General features: G+C 51.9%; 1 protein-coding gene across 2 annotated transcripts in view; it reads left to right on the top strand.

Moving 5' to 3' along the window:
• The window catches only part of ZMAT4 (zinc finger matrin-type 4), a 113,163-nt gene that overhangs the window by 17,059 nt on the left and 76,807 nt on the right, over window positions 1-19,297 (top strand). Inside the window, exon 1 of one of the 2 annotated variants that reach the window (XM_050910210.1) lies at window positions 17,531-17,600. The exons of the other annotated variant lie outside the window; for it this stretch is intronic. Coding sequence (XP_050766167.1) covers window positions 17,589-17,600 — 12 coding nt within the window. The 5' untranslated portion in view covers window positions 17,531-17,588. Of the gene's footprint in view, window positions 1-17,530; window positions 17,601-19,297 lie in introns of those variants that run through there. 2 annotated transcript variants of the gene reach the window in all.

Below are 19,297 nucleotides of genomic sequence, written 5' to 3' on the forward strand. Positions count from 1 at the left end.
AGTGGACTATGCCTGGGATTGAAAGCATGTGCCGGTTTGGTTTTGGTTTTTTTTTTTTTCTCCTTTGAGTTACAGGAGATTCACATGAGCCCCCTTAAAGGTAACTCAAGCAGAGGAGAGAGGAGCTTTTGAGCAGAGTTTTGTGCAGTTGCTCTCATCATGACCAGATTCAGGAGCCAGAATACGCAAATTCCCACTAGCTTTAACCAGAGGAACAATAAACAAGGGGATTAAGTGGTCCTGTGTGGGGACAGCGTGTCAGGCTCCGCGCTTCTGGGGCGCTGTGTAACAGGAGGCAGTTGGAGCGGTTTCAGCTCCGACAACAACGGTAAGCTGCGGAAAAGCAGCGTGTGCTTTGCTGGGGACGTCGGTGAGGGAGCGGGGCCGGCGGGGAGCGGGGCCGGCGATGCCCCGGTTGCCTCCCGCCCGCCGCCGGTGGGAACGCGGTGTCCGTCCGCCCCCCGCCCCGGCCGCCGCAGCCGCGGGAGGCGGGTGCCATCTCACGGTGACGGAGGGGAACGGGCCGGGGAGCGGGCGGGAGGAGCCCCAGCGCACCGAGACCTCCCTTGGGGAGCATCTCCCCTCGTCCCCGGAGGAGGCTCCGCGCCCGCAGGGAAGAGCGCGGTTGTGCTCTGGTTCTGCAGCTGCTCTTCTGATTTCTCTCTTCAGCTGATCCCTCCGTTGCTTCTCGAGAGAAGTCGATGGTCCTGCCTGCACGTCTTCTGCCCGCGTCCCGCCGCAGGGCCGGGACTGTGCCGTCTCTGTCCCATGCCGCTGTGACCGTGTTGATTGGAAATGGTGCTTTCTCTAGCAGACGGAGAGCCAGAATGGCTGCTCCGAGCACAAGCACAGAAAGTGCTGCCCTGAGCCGCAGGCTCTGCATTAACGGTTGCTCTGTCCCTTGAGGATGGAGATGCACCCTACAATGCATCAGGGGATGACTGCAGATGCAATCCCCAGTCGGTCTTCCAGCGAGGAGAGGGCTTGGGTGGACGGCGTTGTTTAGCAGCTGAACTTCTAAATGGCTCAGCAGCAACAATCAGGACTTTAACCATGCAATTTCGAGTCAGCCGAAGGGTTAATAGGAAAATCTCCTCCATATCCATTCCTGCGAAATGACCTCTGCAGAGCCCTCCCAGAGATGCAGCTATCTTGTCTCCATGCTCTCGGAGACAGTACTTATCCTGAGCCTGACAGTTTGCTGCTGTCTCCAGACACTTCCTCGGCAGCTGGTTTTCATTATCATCACTATGTGGTACCTCACCTGCTCTTGCAAACTTGGCACCATAAGCTACTGAGAGATTGAAGGAGTATCACATGGTGTCCCCACCAGGCTGGACAGGAGTTATTGCACTGGGTGTCAGCATGGGAGGCTCTTTCTAATACAGCTCCTCTGTGCATTGCTACGGCTTATGCCAGGTCTAGATTTGGCCCAGTGAACGGCAAACATCCACAGGAAACGCTCCTTTTCCCCTCCTGCAGCACTAGAAGTGCACAGGGTTGTGCAGTTCATTTCTGTGGATTTTTAGAGCGGGCTTGTGCAGCTCAGCTGGCAGGACCCTGCTTGGTCCAAAACAAGGAGACTGGCCGATGGACGTGCACAGCTCCTTCCCTCTGCCCCACTTTGCCGCATGGCTTTCGGGAGCTGGGGACCAAAATAAGCTCCAGCCTGGAGGAGAGGGCCCTTAACCAAGCAGTGCCAGGCGTACCAGGTCCCCTGCTCGTGCACGCTCCCCAGGACCTGCGAATCAGCCTTGTCGGTGCCAGAAGCCTTTCCAGTGATGGTGCGGTGCTGCAGCCACCACTGAGGTCGAACATGGCTGGGGAGGTGGGGACCACAGGGCAGTGGTCAGAAGGCAAAGCTGCCCGTGGCCCATTTTGCAGGCCCAGAGGCCACTTGTTTCCCAGGTGAGCCCATGCAGGAGATGCAGTCCAGAGCCCTGCTCCTTCCTCCCTGCCTGGATGCCGGAGCCGCGAGCTGCTGACGGGGGCACACGATGAATCATCACTGTGATCTCTGCTGCGGAGACGCACAAGTGTTGCGTGTGCAGTGCAGAGAGGCACTGCTGTCTGCTAGCGCCTTTCAAAATGTGTGTTTACACCAACCTGTCAGTTAATAACAGCCTTGAAATAAAGCAAAAGCATCCCAAGGAGAGGAAGGGAAGGACCAATTCAGTGAAGTTCACATTGGTTCCACTCTCTGGAAAAGAAACAAAGCCCCAAGCCACAACCAGTGCACTCGGAGCCTCTCGGTGACAGAATCCAGACCGCATTTGTTTGGGAGCAGAAAACACACTGACAGGTTAAAACAAATATTACAAGAAGGAAACTGCTCATCACAGGCTCTCAGACTGCTGAAGGTTTCTTCCCACTGCTGAGAGCATCCTTCTTTCCTGGAGTCCTAGGCTGGACCAAGCACCTCTTTCCTGGAGACCTTTCCCGTGCACTGCAGGGTCCGCATGGGCTGAGTGCTTCCAAGCTGCATGGGTTCTGCCCTGCTGCAAGGATCTGGCCTGAGCAGCCCCAACTGCATTCTCTGAGCTCTGTCCCAGGGCTACTTTTCTGGTCTTCTTCCCTAGCAAGTCCTGCCAGTCTCGCCTCCACCTGCCAAAGAAGGGTCATTGGTGTGTGTCTCCAGTCAAACTTGGTTTTTTAGCTGCAGAGAGCAGCAAGTGAAGTGGCTTTCCCACCCCCATGCCCAGGGGCTGTAGCTGGAAAGGGCTCTGCTGTCCAAGTGAAAGCTGCATGCAAGCTGAGGGAAAACAGATGGTTTCAAGATCAAGCCCATCATATGAATGAGAAGCCAAACTGCTGATGGATGGGGCAGTGTTTAGCTCAGGCATGGAGCCAAATGTAATGTTGTCCTTCCCAAACTGTAGGGTTGCTGATGACCGAGAACACAAACCCTTGTTCAGGTCCAGAAGAGCTTGGCTGTAAACAGAGCGTGACCTAGCTGGCGCGTGTGCTGCGTCTTTGCATTTCAGCTCTGCTGCAGCATCGTTTCACAGCATAGACTCTTAATGTATATTTACATTGCAGTCAAGTGGTAGCCACTGGTGCTGGCCTGTTTGAGGATGGTTTTAGCTCCCCGGTTATGGCACCATGACTCTCTGTAGGCTGCTACACTCTGTGCTTCCCCCCCCCCCCCCCCCGCCCCGAAAAAAAAAAAAGGCTGAGTTATTGGCCCATGGTGAGATCTTGGTAGCAGCTTTGGGTAGTCTGATGGCAGTGGAGATAGGCCCTCACTTTGTCTTCCTTTAGCCCGAGTCCCACTGCGGCCCCAGCCACCGGCAAAGCATCCTCCTTGGCAGTAGAGCCAAGGGATGGATGAAGGACAGTACTGTAGTCTCCCTGAGACTCGGGATGTGCCTCCAGCACTAGAGTTATTGACTTGGCTCCTGTGGTCAGAAGGACCAATGTGTCTCTAGAAGGAGGCCTGTCACCTCCTGGGATGGGATGCGTTCTGGCTGTTTAGTTTTGGAGGGCTAGCAAAACTTGAGCTGGGACCTGAGCTGTGGCTTTCTGGAGGCTGCCACGACCTTGCTGTCCGGATGCAGCCTCCTGTATTTACAGGCGTCAGAGGGCAAAGCCTCTTGTGTGCTATGCAAACTGAAGGGAGCAGAAGGGGCGGTGTGATTTCAGCAGCCTGCAAACGGGCATTGCAGGCTTTTGCAGGCCAAGGAAAAGGCTGACTGTGTCATGTCTGTTTAAAAAGGCTGAGAAAGGTGCTCAAAGATGCAAATGCAAATAGGCACTTTGACCAGCCAGACCCTTTTGGCCCCAGGCTGCTGATCAGCAGCTGTATTGGTGCACCAAGGCCCTGGCTTATACTGTAGCCTTAAGGAACAGGGAAACTGGCTCTGTTTTGATGAACACCAGACATTGCACTTGGGATATACCATGCAGCAATGAATCCTTCATGCATTGCTGCAGAAAGGCTACTGTGAAGGCACAGAGACAGGAGAGTGATTCCCGGGAGAGAAGAGTAATGGTTTAATTCAATGCAGAGCCTGGCTGTTTTCCCACTGCCCACATGCCAAAGCAATTAGCGGGCACAAGGCTGTTTTCAGCATGTCCCTGACTGTGGCAGAGCATGCGAGAGACATGCGATGTTGATTGGGAGGGAGGTGCCTGAACAGTCAGTGTATCTCCTTTGCAAGAGCAAAGAGAATTGCAGCAGGTTGTAACAGGTCTGGCAGTTACAGTGGTGGAAGCCTTGGGCTGCAACAGAGCTGCGGGGAAGCAGAGGTGGACCGAACCAAGGCTAGCAGAGGACAGCATGCCCTGCCTGCCACACAGCTGCCCTGGCAGCTTCCCCGGTCTCTCTTCGCCGGCCATTGGCAGAGCCAGTCCCTGGTGCATCGCCCCGTCTCTGCCACGCTGCAGACAGTTTGCTCGCAAGGAGCAGAGTGGCTGTGGAGGTGCAGGGCTCTTGCCTTTCCCTCTGCATCAGCCAGCAGCAGCGGCTGCACCTTGCCCTGTGCCGCGAGCTCGGAGTTGGTGGCTGTCCCTGCTCTTTGCTAAAGAGCCTGATGCCAGAAAGAGCCCTGAGCCTGCGTGCCCTGGGAAAACAGGACCTTCTCAAGGCCCTGGGTTGGCAGTGGGGTTGGGATTTGAAATGAGGGCAGAAATGCCACTCCACTGCTGCGCGTGGCCATCCTATGTAGTGACAGACGCTTGGATTAGGCGGCGAGGCTGCAGTGCAGAGCCAGGACTTGTGCTTGCTCAGCAGCGCGCTTCACCCCCAGTCTCACAAAATCTGTAAGAGGAAATTGGATTTAAAATTGTTCTGCCTGACTCCCAGGAGAAGGCCCAGGAGTGGAGGAGGGCTGAGGGAGGGGTCACTCATCACCAGCTCATTAAAGGCAGAAACCCAAAACCCCAGGGAGCACCGTGCTCTGAGACAGCCCTCTGCAACGGGTCATCTGCACAAACTCCTCTGCAGTTGCGATTTGGCAGTTGTGAATGCACACTGTGCTGTGCCCCGAAGTCATGTCCAAATCGGGACGTTTTTATTATTTTTAGCATTACTTACAAAGTATCCCCTATTTTCATCCTGTAGGAGAAAATCCGAGGTGGTATTTACTTTTGGAGATGTAAATGCTTTGTTTCTGTAAGGTCTCTGGGTAGAGTTGTGTTGTATTTTCATTTGCATTTTCCATGTATAAGTCAGTACGTGAGTCATATAGAGAAAATGAGCTTTGTGTTTGAGAGTGTGCATGGCCTGGGGGGAGGAATGTTCCTCACCGCTATTACTGGGGCCTGGATGGGATCAGAGCGGGACTGGCAGCTCCGTGGAGAACCAGCCTGGCAGAGGGGACTGACAGGATGGCTGGGTGCAGCCCGTGCCAGCGGGGCCGTGTCCCGCCGCCTGCTCGGGGCGGGAGGGATGCACCAGGGAAGAGGCAGAGCACATGCACCTGGCAGTTTTCCCTAAGCATCCTCTCCTAGCAGTGTCAGCATCCTGCACCTGCAGGCACGCTGCCCTGGGGAGCCGTTCAGCTGAGGAGTTGCCTCTAGTAAACTGTTTCCCCTTTTCACCAGTGAGCATCATCCCCTTGCTCTGCCCCTATGGTGCAGCTGCTTATTTTCGAAAAGGAAGAGGGAACCAGCCATTTGCACCCTCCCAGCCGCCCTGCATCCCTTCTCCCCACTGTCCCGATTTGCACATCAATGTACTCTCCCTTGTGGGGTGAATTCAGAAAAGTCACATTTGCACTTGAATATCCAAATAACATATGGGCAAGCAGTTGATGTCTCAATCCATTTCCAAGGCTCACTACTATAAGCACTTAACTTTACCCTTGCCCAGATGTGCGTGCATTTTATGTGCTGTGCATAAAAAGGCAGAAATTGCACGGGATGGAATGTGTTGGAATTGGCACTTTGGAAAATGCATGCTCTGATGGAATGTGCTAACATCCAGCTCGCACAGAAGGGCAATTAACTCTATTTATGTTCATGAGACTGAATCTAAAACTGGCTTCAGAAAGCAGCTCACTCACATTAAAGGGCTTTATAATCATTATGCTAAAGTATTTCTTTTGAAAACATTTTCAGTTTCTTAAACAGTTAGGATATTTATAAAATATGGCATCAATTACTACATATTTCTTTATTCACACTGATTATACAACCTATAATTATACTTAAGCCTCTTATTTGTATATCATGGCAGCATTAAGAAAAGCTCTGTGATTTGTCTGCATGTTATTCTTTCCAAATAGCAGAGGGCTGCAGTCTCTCCCCTCCTTGAGAGAATTAACGTGGTTGTGTTGCCCAAACAACAGCACACCAGGTGTCTGCTCCCCCCAGCCAGTTCCTCGCAGAACGTGGAGGCTGAGGCTGACAATTTATCACGACAGGTAACATTCGGCTTTGTGTTGTTTGGGCTCCAAGCGCTGTGTTTACAGCCAGCTTCTCACAATCATTTACTCACAGGAAAACATTTTCCTGGATCCCTTTCGCTTGCTGTAAAACAGTCAGCGTTGGAATAATCAAACTCTCTCACGGTCCATCATTAATAAGGGTAGCGTGGGCTCCCACTGCTGTTAGCCGTGCTGCTGGTGCAGTGCCAGGGACCCTGCGCGCTCCCCTGGGGCTCTGCTCCGTTAGCACCCGTCACAGGGATGGGAGGTGCAGCTGGGGTCCAGCTGCGAGGCAGGGATGGTGAAAGTGTCCTGGCTGCTGAAGCACTGCTGGTGATCGCTTTGAGTCTCCTTGTTGTAAGTGGCTGAAAATAAAGGCCCTGCTTGAATTAGGAAAACTGACCGTGCCCTTTGGAAAGCAGCGTTGGCCTGGTTTGAAATAGCTTGGCTCTTGTCGTGGCTCTTGTTAACTTCTGTTAGGGTTTCACTCAACGTTGAAGTCTTACTGCTTGTACGTAATTCCTTCCTTGAAAACAGCTTATTATAGATGAGACAGATCCCCTTGGCTCCTTCTGAGCCAGAGCAGCTGATTGCACAAGTTCATCTCTGGCCTTGCAGTGACTTGCAGGGGCCTGGGGACATGGTGGTTAAACCCCAGGCTGAGCCCGGGGCTGACTTGAGGGAACTCTCTGCAGTGGGAAACTTGTGAAAAACCTGCTTTCCTGCACTCTGCTCTCTGACAGCAGTTGATGTTTCCTGGCAAGCAGTTTACTGAGTCTCCTTGCAGACTGGGGTCCCGGCAGACTTTTCTTTTTGAGCCACCAAAGGTCCCCACCCTTTTGGGCAGCACAAGCAGGGCATGGAGCTGGACTCTGGAAGAGGAAAAAACTCTGAATGCACAACATAAACAAGAGAGCCCTAATGACTGAACTCGTGGTTTCTTTTTGACAAGGTAAATGGGAGAAGAAAATGAACACTTTGAAAAGGAGAAGCAATTGGTTTTGGAGCATCGTTTGTGACAAGGCGAATGCTCTGGACAAATTTCAGATTGATTCTGTGCAAAGATGGGAGACAAATTGCTCTCTGAAGGACAATCACTTTCCATGCACTAACGTCATACAGCCAGTATGTTTCTGCAGGAGAAAGCACTCACTAAGCCTATTTTCAACTACTGAAATACGGTATCTTCAGAAAGGCCTGGAAATAAGTTTTTGAGTTGTGGAGCTGCAATGTTTGTCATACCCTTCCACAGCCAAATAAATGCTTTGCGCTCTAAGTCTAGTGTCACCTCTCTGCAGACAAGTAGCCAAATCCTCATCTTTTGGGGGTGGGATCCTTGCAATGAGCTCTGGGTTTGGTGGGAGTCTCACTGGCTGCAAGCAAGGTCTGGGAGCCCAGTGTGCGTTGGAGAGGAGGTGGCTCCTAGTTCTTATGGTGCAAGTGGGAGAAAAGTCAGCAGTGGTGAAATTATACTTGGTAGTTGTCAGAAAACATGGGTACTGTACGAGAATCTCCTGGAGTGCTGTTGGGAAATGGTGCGGTTACCAGCTTGCCATATAAAACCTTGTATGAACAAAGTGATTGAGATATGAACTAGCTAAGGAGGAAGGATGGTCCTGTGGGACTGGGCCTTGGTTATTCTAGCTTAATTTCTGATTTGTTACGTGACCATGGGAAAGAACTGCATGCTGAAGGAGAAGAATGCCAAGGCTCTTCTGTACTGCAGTTTCCCAATACCACAGTGGAAAGAGCCCGGTTTGCCTGCACAGACTGAGACCACAAGCCCCAACAGGGACCTGTTTCTGAAGCAAACCCAGGGGCAGAGGGTCCCAAAGATACAGCACCAGCACTGAGCCCTGTTCCCAGGGAGGCTGGTCTGTGAAAGCCTTGCTGAAGCCAGTCGCTGTTGAAGCCTAAGGCTTTACAGCTCGCACCATGTGCTCCTTCCCAGATAGGACAGAAAGTGCAGGGCAGTGGGGAAAATACCCAGTCAAGGATTGACAGCATGTATATTAAAGGGAACTGCCTAGAAATAGTGACGAGCTTTTTCTGAGAGGTACAAAGAAGCCATCATGTGAGAGGAAAGTCTGCTATAATAATTATATGAACCATGCCCATAAATTGTACTAATAAATCTGCAGAGGTCCCTAGCTTGTTTCTAAAACTATGGGAGCAAGTTGGTGTTTAATCAAATGTCGAACAAAGCTCTGGCTGGAAACACTAAAAGGTGTGGCAAGACGCAGCAGATGCTGTGTTCAGTGAGTTCAGAGTATGGGATCGGAGCAGACAGAGGTTTCCGCTCGGATGGACGCTGGTGGGAATCTCTCCCTGTAGATGCGCTGCCCACTGTCACGTTGTTCTGGTTAAGCTAGTACTGTGGTGTATGAGCACATTAATGCCTTTTAAGGGATTTTACCTTTAAGCAAGGACTGTGGAAAGGAGGCAAAGAAATGTCGACTTGGCCTACTTCAGTTCTCACCAGTTTTTCCTATGCATGTGTATGGCACTGTAGGGGTTAAGAGAGCAGAGCACTGAAATTTCAGTGCATAAAGAAACTCCCTTGCAGTGGATGAGGCGTGTACACAGCTTTCCTTGTTACGCTTGACAGATGTGCAACAATAGACAATGAGTCAAAGTGGGGAGCCAGAAAAGAGCTCAGGAAAAAGCTGCTGAGAATTACTGGTGTGGCTGGGAGAGCGAAGCCCTCCTCTAACAGAGCATTGTTCTCCTGGATATAAATCTCAACTGAAATATGAACACCAGGCTTCCAAGGACTTCCCAAAGCTGGAATGGGCATCATCAATAAGCAAGCCCAACGTGCCCTGCACAGAATCCTATTTATCACCTTTATGCTGAGGCGTGAAATCCCCACCCTGCAAGGCTGGGATGACAGACCGACTTCCAACTGGTAGTAAAATCAGGGTCAAGCAACAGGAAGGGCTGGAGGAGGAGGTAGTGTGCTTTTCTTGGTAGAAGCAATGGCCGGGGCGTGTGCCTACAGCTCACAAAGGCCCTGACAAGCACATCCTACACAAAGCTGGTGCAGCAAGGCTGTGAGTCAGGGCTCGGTTAAGTTCACCAGATACTGAGCGTTTTGGGACAGGATTCTCTCGTGTCTGAAAGCACAATGCAGCATCACCTCTAAACCTTCAATGGCGGCTCTGCCCTTTATCTTCGATGTAAAGAGGAGCTGTGCTCAACTCCATTTCTGCTAAGCACTTCCTTCCTGACCAGCCAGTGCCTAATCTTGCTGTGTATGCATCTTTCTCACGCCCTTTGAGGTGTCTATATAACATGCAGGGTCCCCAGGACAGGGGTATTTCTGTAGTTACCCAGGACAATGAAACCATGCCTTGTTTACTTGGATCGCAGTGTCTGCTGAGAGAAGAATGGCAGAGATAAGTACACAAGGTCCTACCCCAACGCAAAGCACACCCTTAGCTGAGGAGGAATTCCCATTTTGTCCCAGTACAGTTCCTGGAATGTATGACTGGAGATGACTGAATAACAAACTAAATGAAAACGGACATTATCTTTGCTCCTTCCCTCACGCTGTAAGAAGCTATGCATTGTGCTTGTTCTCCCAGATGGCTGGTGAAAGTTTTCAGCGGATAAGCCTCGCTCTGTGGCTGTTTACAGTTGGCAGCACAGTGACCGTTCCCAGGTGGCAGTCTGGAATTCGTACTGTGCTGGCAAGTTATAAGCTATTGTTTCTCTCCTTGACAGAATGGCTGTGCAAGTCCCAGCACAGCATGGGCTATGGATTTTCTTGTTCTGTTTATGACTGTAAAGTTTTGCATTGTTTCTGCTGACCTCTGTACCCGAAATACTTTTCCACTCTTGTGAAACTGGTGCTTGCCTTCTTAGAAAATTTGCAAGATCGAGAAGGCTGTACAATGGGAGAATTGAAACCCAGTTTCATTCTTCCACCCTGTTTTTCTTCAGTGGCCCTTCTGTTCCACTCAGTGATGAAATAGGAAGTCTGATAACGGATATATAGCAGGAGCAGACAGATTGCTCCAACTGAGAACTTGACTCGCTTCCAAAATCCCTATAGTCTATTTCCCAAGCCACGTATGATCCTTGAAGCTCCTCATTCTCTGTGATTACACCTCCTCCGTTGTCTATAGTCATCTTGTCTTACCTGGGGCTTCTCCTAAGTGCCCTTGTACTGCTCTTTTGGCTTGTGCTGTGCATGTTTGGTACAGGTTGAGATACTTCTGGAAAGGAAAAGGGCATCTTCTGCTTATCCAGGCAAGCACACAAACGCCCTTCCCCATCTGAACAAGGTCCTTGCCCCTTCAGGCAGAATAGCTTAGCTCTAGCTGGGAACCCAGAGGTCCTGCTCTTTGATAAGCATCTGGTAATACCTGAACTGTTTCCTCAAAGTAAAAGGGACTTAATGGCAGGATACTTGTATCACTTTTGCGCAAATATCAGATTACAGTCTAGAAACCAAATTGCCTGCAATTACGTGACTGAATTAAAGGGAAGACAGACAGCAGCACGTAAAATATGAACGAGGTTCATTGTTTGCCTGCAGATACTAAAATTTCTTCAGTTCAGTCTCAGAAAAGCACTGTTGTGTCTTCCAGAGTGGTACAAAATTTGATCTGCTCCTGCTTTCAGCTTTGGGATGGCGTCCAAAATTAATTCCCTGCAGATCACCTTACTTTATGAGTAAGAGGAGCTCCTCCTGCAGTACCTGTGCTGAGAAAAAACAGGTGGGAATGCTGCTGGAGCTGCACGCCGGGACCAAGAGTGATCCTGGAGCTCGGAGACGCTTCTCCCAGCCTGGCAGGGAGCAGATGCTGGGTTGTGGGTGAGCTGCTAGGGGAATGGGCAGCGTGCAGCTGGTGAACTGCACTAAGGCAGAATGCCCCAAACTCTCAGGTTTACGCTTGACCCTCCAAAATGCAATTTTCCCTGTGTAAGGCATGTAGGAGGAGGAATTCTTTAACAGCAGGAAAGCATATGAGCAGTCAAATGTGGTTTGCCCTTAATTGCACAGCAGCTTTTGACTCGGATCCCCTGTGCAGCTGGGACTTTGATGCTCACACCTCTGGCCAGCACCCCCGACTCTCACAAATCCCACCGGAGAGAGCTGTCTAAGGACTTAAGCAAAGAGACTGGAAACTCGGTTTGTAACTTCTCCTAGTTGGCCGCGTCATCTTGCAAGGCTGCACCGGGGCGTCACGCAGGCACCTGCAGCTGACGCCAGCCTTGCTGCAGCGGCCGCGTCCTGTCTCGGAAGCCGCTCCTGCGGGAGCCGGCGGAGGTCTGGAGGGCGAAGGCGGCCTGCCGCCCCCGGGAGGCTGCGGCCCCGGGGAGGACCGGCGGTCTCCCGTGTCTGCATCTTCCTTTAGGCTGGGGTGCCTCCTGCTGACGGGGCTGCGCCCGCGGGCCTCAGGGCTGGCGCGGCGGGGCTGCCCTTCAGCCGCCCTGGGGGCCCCCCGGCAGGGTCCGGGCAGCCCCCTGCCCCGCCGGAGGCAGCGGGCGCCGCGGGCCCCCCGCCCGGCAGCCGCTGCCCGCGCTGCCCGCCCGCGCCCCTGCCCCGCCGCGCTGCTGGAAACCGCGGTTTCTCCCCAAACCGGCCCGCGCGCGCCGCGGGGTGGCGCGTTTGTCTCGGAAACGCGCGGCGGGAGCGGCCCCCCCCCCCCCCCCCCCCCCCCCCAGCGAGTCCCGCCGCGGGGCGCCGGGCTGGGGGTGCCGGGGTGCGCCCCGTTGTTTTTAGGGTGCTGCTGGTGCAGCCCCGCCCGGGAGGTGAGGGCTGCTTCCGCGGGGAGCTGGGAGGCGTCCTCGTCCCGCTGTGGCAGAGCTCTGGGGCCTCCGAAGGCCCCCTCTCCTCAGCTTGCGGCCTTTTTAAATTTTTGAAGAATTTATTTTTAATTGCAGCTCTTGAGAGAATCTTGGCAAGATTCATTTGCCCTAAACACTGCGTTTTTTAAAGAATAAGTCAAAATGCTGGAAGCAGCTCTTTGCGTGTCCTCTGCCCAGATGATAATGCGTAGAATGATTTATGCTGAGAGCGTCATGATGCTGGTGAGAAATTGCTTTTGAATTTTGCACATCTTCTGCTTTGCAGTATCAGGTGCAGCAGTCAAAAGCTTCCATTCTGGTCCAATTAGGATGGTGCCTCTTTATGGCATAACCAATCTGGACATACAAGCCGCTTCTTTATTCATTTCACTAATTGCTTGTGGCTGTTAAAGATCTTCATACTTAAAAAAAAAAAAAGTAAAAGTCAATCCCCAGAAAATTCAGAAATTGATAAGAGTCTCTATGCTGGAAGGAATGGAGATGAGAAGAATTTTGATTTGTAATTTGTGGTCTAATAAACTAATTAGGAAGGAACAAAAAATAATGGAAGCTTTGCTGCTTTTATTTAACATCTAACAGAAAATCTAAGTTGGTTAATTTTTGCTACGTGGCTTTAAATGCTAATTGCATGGTGACTGCAGACCTCCCCATCGTAACCCAGAGGGGAGGACAGGGCCGGAGTGTCCGCAGTGTGTAGGCACGTGAGAGGGGTGAGGAGTGGTGGCATCTGCCTGGTGCTGGTGTCACGGGGCCTGCCCCGAAGAGCAGGATGCTCAACAGGGAAACCAGGTCCTTTGGGAAAAAGGGAATACTGCAGCCAGGGGCACATCCTGCCCGCAGCCTGGCCAGGCCCAGGAGTGGCTCAAGGCAGTGACTTGGGTGTTTGCTGCGAACCGCGTGAAGGAGTTGCAATCTATATGCTGTTTTATGTTTCAGTCTCCCCTAAAAGTATGAGCAACGACTGGTGCCGTCTGTTTGAGTCTCTGGGTTTCCGCTCTGTGCCATTATGAAAATGAGCTGCGATGGGAGCCCTGAGCTGGGAATGGGGCTGGCGTCCAAGTGGTTTGTGTCTGCAAACACCCGGCCCGTCGGGGCTCTGGGAGCAGCCTCCAAGGATGCCTTGCCTGCGCCTGGGAAGGGCAGAGGATGGCCGGTGGTCCCGCAGCCACCGAGCCGGGGAGCGGGCGGGCGGTGAACAACCTCTGCTGAGCTCATCTGCTGCGGGCAAGTCGAGCGCCCGGCTCCGCTGGAGCCTCTTGCCTTTTCCTGTGACATGAGGGGAAATCACAGTCCATGCCCAAGGCCGCCGCACTGCTGTGGCTGCCGTCCCGCTGCAGCCGGCTTCTTTGGAGCGGTCTCCAGCACCTCCTCAAAGCCAGTCAGGATCAGGCCATCCGCCCCTGTAAAGCTTGACGTGTAGCTGGGGTAACGTGCCTGAGCATCCGTGCTCTGCCGACATCCCTTGGGGCAGCCACGAGCACAGACAAGAAAAAAAGCTTGTGTGGGTATAGTACATCGAATTAAGACCCTGTGAAAAAGGGAGGGCAGCCCCTGAGATGCGTTGTGATTTTGATCTTGATCCTTATTTAGCTCCATGTGTTGTTTCTCCTCACCCCGTCTCTGATATGAATGTGCTCTTCATCTCCTTGGTGGAGAGCAGGCTATCATACCAAAAGTCATTAAGTTATGGGGCCTGCAGCAAGGCTTAATGACAATTTAAATTAGGAACCTGAGTTGTGGCATGGTAACACTAGAGCGAATGCTATAATTAGGAAGGCAGCGATTTCCCTGTGACCTTTTATTTTTAAAGTGTTTTAAATGGCCCAGTCTCGTCTGCAAAGCTCCCTCCCCCTGTTAGAAGTTTCTCTCTAATGTGGGTCATGCCTCTGCTGTTTGCAGGTGGCACAGTACAGAATCTGCATTTTGTTTTTTCAAAGTTAAAGTGTCTTTGAAATATGATTTTTTGCATCTAACACAGAATGTAATAAAAATACTTTAAAGAGCTGCTGATGCCTCGTGGAAAACTGAAAAACATTCTGTTGAGAAACAATTCTGCCGGGCTGTCTTATCTGCTGTTCCCTTTGCTCATTTTTGATAGCAAGGGGCACTATAAATATACATAGTTATACATAAAAATGAGAAACCTTGGCAACCAAACAGAAGGTTAGTTGTTTTCTCGTGTTCATTCACTACGGGCAGGTGGGTGAGGGGAGGCAGAGTTCATCAGTTGGCATTTCATCTTTACAGCTACTGGACTGATGCTGTGGCCGTTTGTTGAGTGTTGGACTGAAAGGGAGTCGTGAACCAGTGGATTATTTTTTCCTAGAGGTATTTGTTAACCCTCTAAAAATAGCGGCAGTGGTTTCTGGGGCACTCTGACAAGGTTGGCAGTGGAACAGAAACGAAGCGACGCTTCGGAGCCGGAGGACAGTAGCTGCCATATGGCGATGGGGGCCGAGCCCCTCTCGGCGGCAGCGGGGCCGGTGACCACGTGCCGCAGCTTCCCGGGGAAGGCGCGAGAAATGCAGTGGTGCGAGGCTGTGGGATGGCTGGCCCTTGCGCTCACTTGCCTTGCAGCCCGAGCAGCGCAGCTCTACCAGGCTGCATTGGTCCTCCCCGGCATCACGCCGGGCTGCTCTTACCCGGCGGTGTCACCCGGAGGGTGCTGGCAGGGCGATGCCCCACAGCAGCCAGGCACGTGGACCGCACAGACCACTTCCCTGTGCCGACAGCCGAAACCCACAGCAGTTCCTTTAACCTGAGCTGCAGGACCTAAGGTATTGCCTCCTGGAACTGACAGAATTGTTATTGCCGTAAATTAGACCCGACAAAAGGCAGGATCTCTGCTGCAAGGAGTGACTTGTATTGTTTCCAAATGACTGGGCGAAATAACTTGCCTGATCCCTTCCCTTCTGACGGCTCTTGCAAATAAATGCTGTTTCAGAAGCCCAGCAGAGTCTGCTGAGCGGTGCTTAGCCTCTAGTACAGTGGATAGAAAACCTCGCTCTTGGAGCCCAGGCAGCGGAGGGAAGCTGGGCTTGTCTGCCCCTGCCACGTTGCTGGGGACCTCCAGATTGAAACTTTCGGTGCTGCAGTTGCTGAACGAAGTGCTCCTTGGCTGTAAAGTTTTCCAGTAATTTTCCCAGGCAAATTATGCACCTGCCATGGCCTCAGGAGAAAACATTTTTTGCCATAGCCATCAACTGTTCAGAAAATGGAGAGTTATGTTGGCACCAAAATACTGTACTCCCCTCTGAAACTGCATCTTGTTCATGCTGTCATAAAATAGGAAAACTGAAAACACAGAAGGTGGACTGAAACTACCATCAGGTGTTGCAAGATGTGCTTTCCTATTATTAGCATTTTTTGAAGTAAGAGCCCTTCTACAGAAATTCTTGTGTGCGCTATTAGCAAGTCATGTGGAAAAGGAACGTTTGGACAAAGGACAACGGGTTTACAGCTTGGGTCTGCGAGGGCTGCCACAAGCTGGTGAAACGTGAGCAGCTGTGTAACGGTACAGGGATCAGTCGTGCTGCGGCCTGGGTAGTGCAGGCATGTGAAAAATGCTCCTTTTCAGTAGGACAAAGCAAGCAGTTGCCTGGTAAATAAGGCAAGCCAATTTAAAATCAAGGGTTAATTGGGAAGCTGATATGAAACAGGCCTTCTGTATACTCGGGAGGAGTGGTACTTTGAGGTGGTACAAATCACAGATGTTTAGTTGAAAATGCAGCTCTGTGACATGCCACCCAAAACTGATAGGATTCCTTTTAGTAACTTGGAGTAGATATGGTTTCCAGATGTGTCTTATTTAATATTAAGGAATACCTCTTTTTTGCTTTGCTGCACTTGTGACTTGATATTCCTTGGAATTATGAAATGACGTACGGTTATGTTCTGCACAGAGCAATCCAGCCATGCACTGGGTGAGTGGGCTCAGACATCTGCACAGTATCATTCCCCTGTCACCAGCTGATGGTGGTATAATTAGAAAAGGCATTAATCCTTGCTCAGCAGTGCTAGAAGCTATTTATAGCAAGGCAGACAAACAGTACCCTGCATATTGGGCTAGGGTGGGTATGGAAATGACTCCTGGTGCCATATGTATTGTGGGGCCCAAATCAGAGTCATTTGCTTCTGGGAGGGAAATTCCCTTTCTGGCCATATCCAGACAGATGCAAACTGTCTACTCTGACCAAGGTATCACCCTCTGGACTTGCCACAGAGGATCACTTCGGACATCCCCTCTAGGCTGTCACCACCCTAGGCTTTGAGGTCCTGGTGGGAGTCCTGTCCTGCCGGTGGCCACAGGGCCCCTCTGCCGCTGGGACCCACCAGCAGCCAATGCAGAGCACAGGGCTGGAGCAGGTCTCAGTCAAGGAACAATAACAAATCGACTCAGCTCTCCTTTTCCTCAGTGTCCCTGGGGAAAGGCATTGAAACCAATCAAAATGGCCCTTCTGATAAATTAGCAGTGACAAATAGTATCTGACAGCCTGTTGTTAATACTTATGTCTTGGGACTGGGCTGGCTGTTTGCTGATACGTGTTCATCTCTTGTCCATGGAGCTGGAGAGCCCTGGTCCACTGGTTTAAATAGTGTTAGACAGCAGCAAGCACCCTTAGCGACTGATACACAGAAGGCAAACTTGGTAAACGCTTGGGCCTGCCTGGGGAGGATAATGGAGCAAGTGTTCGTGTAGCTGCTTGTAAAGCAAGCCGAATGTGCTGTGCCACAGCGACGGAGGTCCAGGCAAGCCTTGTTCAGTGTTGAGAAAACACCAATACTGATAATCTGGTGACAGACACGGCCTTTGCAGCAGTGCAGTGCATGTGGAGCTGATGTCAGGTTTTGCACAGAAGGCTCTGCGGGCAGAGCCCCGTGTTGCGATGTGCTCCCTTCCTAACCAGGTTGCCTCATCTCCCTGCTGCGCCAGCTCTGCTGGTCTGTTGTGGGGTGATCCTCCAGCAGCGCTGCAGCCTGTGTAGGGTAACCAGTTACAGGGTAACTGGGATCCATTTAAGCAATTAGCACCTAGGCTTCCCTCTCCTGTGCAGTCCTGAGCACCCAGGTGCAACCAGGATGACCAGCACAGGCGTGCTGTCAGCTGGGCTTTCTCAGGGAAGGCTCATGTGGGTGCCTGCCCAGCTGGTCTGCATCTCCCATCGCCATGGGCTGCCCTGGCAGACCGCTGATAGCCACTGGCCTCATTTCCCCCAGCCCCAGCTGCTCCTTGTGCTGGCAGTGCTGCAGCAGCAGCGGAGGGCAGGGGAAAACAGAGCGGGGAGTGCAAGCTGGGAGTGCACCTCTATGTCTGTGCTCATGCTTGGGGCTGGTAGCTTGTGCCCAGCTTCCATACACCGTCTCCTCACGCCTGGTCTCAGCCATCAGGGAGTTTTCAGGATGCTTTGGCAGGTAAGGGTTTGTTACTCACCTCTCTTCCCACTCAGGCACTCCTCTGACAGCCGTATCTGTTCCACTCTGTGTGTTATCACTCTCTAACTCTAGATTAATGCTAGTGGTGTGGGCAGAGAGATTGGTCCCCATGTCTCTAAGCCAGAGGAAAAACTGGGGCGTTAGCAATGCTTAGTGAGCTACAGGCTAAGCAAAGCTGTTACAAGCTTCCAAGATGCAGCTCAGCCTGGGCTAAGGTCCACATTTTCCCTGTGCAAGAGCCAATCTTTCTGCCAGGCTTTCCACTTGAGGGGGTCCATCTCCGTGCTGTCTCCCAGCGCCTGGGCTTTGCCCTCTGTGCCAGACCTCGTCTGCCCACTTGATGGCTCCCGGCACAAGGGCAGCTTTTGTGCTCGTCTGCTGTAAGAGGGGGTGGGAGAAACTCCAAACTTTCTGAAGCAGCAAAAAGAGGGTGCAATGAAGGACTGCTGGATGCTATATAGTATGTGAGGCGCCTACAGAACTGGCATAGAGGTAACAATTGCTGGGAAGCGGAGTCTTGCAGGCAGCTGCAGGAGTGGGTGTTGGCGAAGTGCTGGGGGAGCCTGTGATGTTGTGCTGGGGTCAGCTGAGGTGGCAGTGTTCGGAGAAATGCTCCTGTTGTCAAGTTAAACACTTCACTGGGTTTTGCCTAGTGAGGCACAAATTGCATGTCTGTGTGCTGGCAGTCAGACATCAGGGTAACCACAGGGGAAATATGTTTCTGTCTGGGCTCGCTGCATCTTCCAGGATTTGCTGTGAGGATTTCTCAGAAGAGAGCGTAAAATTATTTTAGCCTCTGAGATTAGCGGACCAAGCCTTCACGTCCTCAGGGACAGGACTGAAATTCCTCGCCAAGAGTCCTGGTGGGCACCTGGCTCCCCTCTGCATCATCTGGGGTTCAGCTGCTGGGGCATGCAGCGGGGAGGTGGGAGAGGACCTGTTGAAAATGTGGTGACCGCTGTTTTGTAATTGCGGGAAGTCCCCAGTGCTGGCTTTGGCTGACAAAAGCAGCGCTCAGGCTCTACGCTGTGCCTATGGTTTGCCTGGATGATAAAAGGTGACCTCGGAAATTGCATTTCCAAACATCTTCCCCTCTCTGTGAACGATGGCATTGTTCCCAGTGTTTCAGGCTGGGGCTGCCTGGGGCTCTTTGTTTAAGCTCCCTGGGTGCTGCAATTCTTATGCACAGAGCTAAAGATGCTCTGCCAGAGTCTGAGATCCTGGAAGGTGGCTACAGTTCAGCCTTTTGTTATCCCGAGGATTAAAAACTGCAGTTGAGGATGAGCTAACAAAATCAAAGTAACCTATCTAGGGACATCCCGCAGGCATGTTTAACAGTGTGATGGAGCCAGGGTCAGCCACTAGTTCAGGTTGTTTCAAACAGCATGAGCTGGCAGAAGGGCCCACAAACCTCAGTGAAGAAGCACGTAGTACTTTAAACACGCTTAGCAAACTTTGTTTTGCAAAAAACCTGCTGCTGCCTGCTCTAATTTCACTGCTGAATGTCAGGGAAGGAGAAGTCGAAAGGGCGTCATGCCTCAGAAGAGAATCTGAGCTGTTACCCTCTCAAAGGAGTAGGGACTGCCCAGGTCCAAGGAGGGTTGCTTGCTGCTGCTCTCGGTGCACGGAGGGTGGGCTCCTCGCTGCGCCCGAGGCAGCTGGGCAAGACCACAGGC

This window comes from Gymnogyps californianus, chromosome 23, assembly GCF_018139145.2.
Source record: "Gymnogyps californianus isolate 813 chromosome 23, ASM1813914v2, whole genome shotgun sequence".
Classification (NCBI taxonomy): Eukaryota; Metazoa; Chordata; class Aves; order Accipitriformes; family Cathartidae; genus Gymnogyps; species Gymnogyps californianus.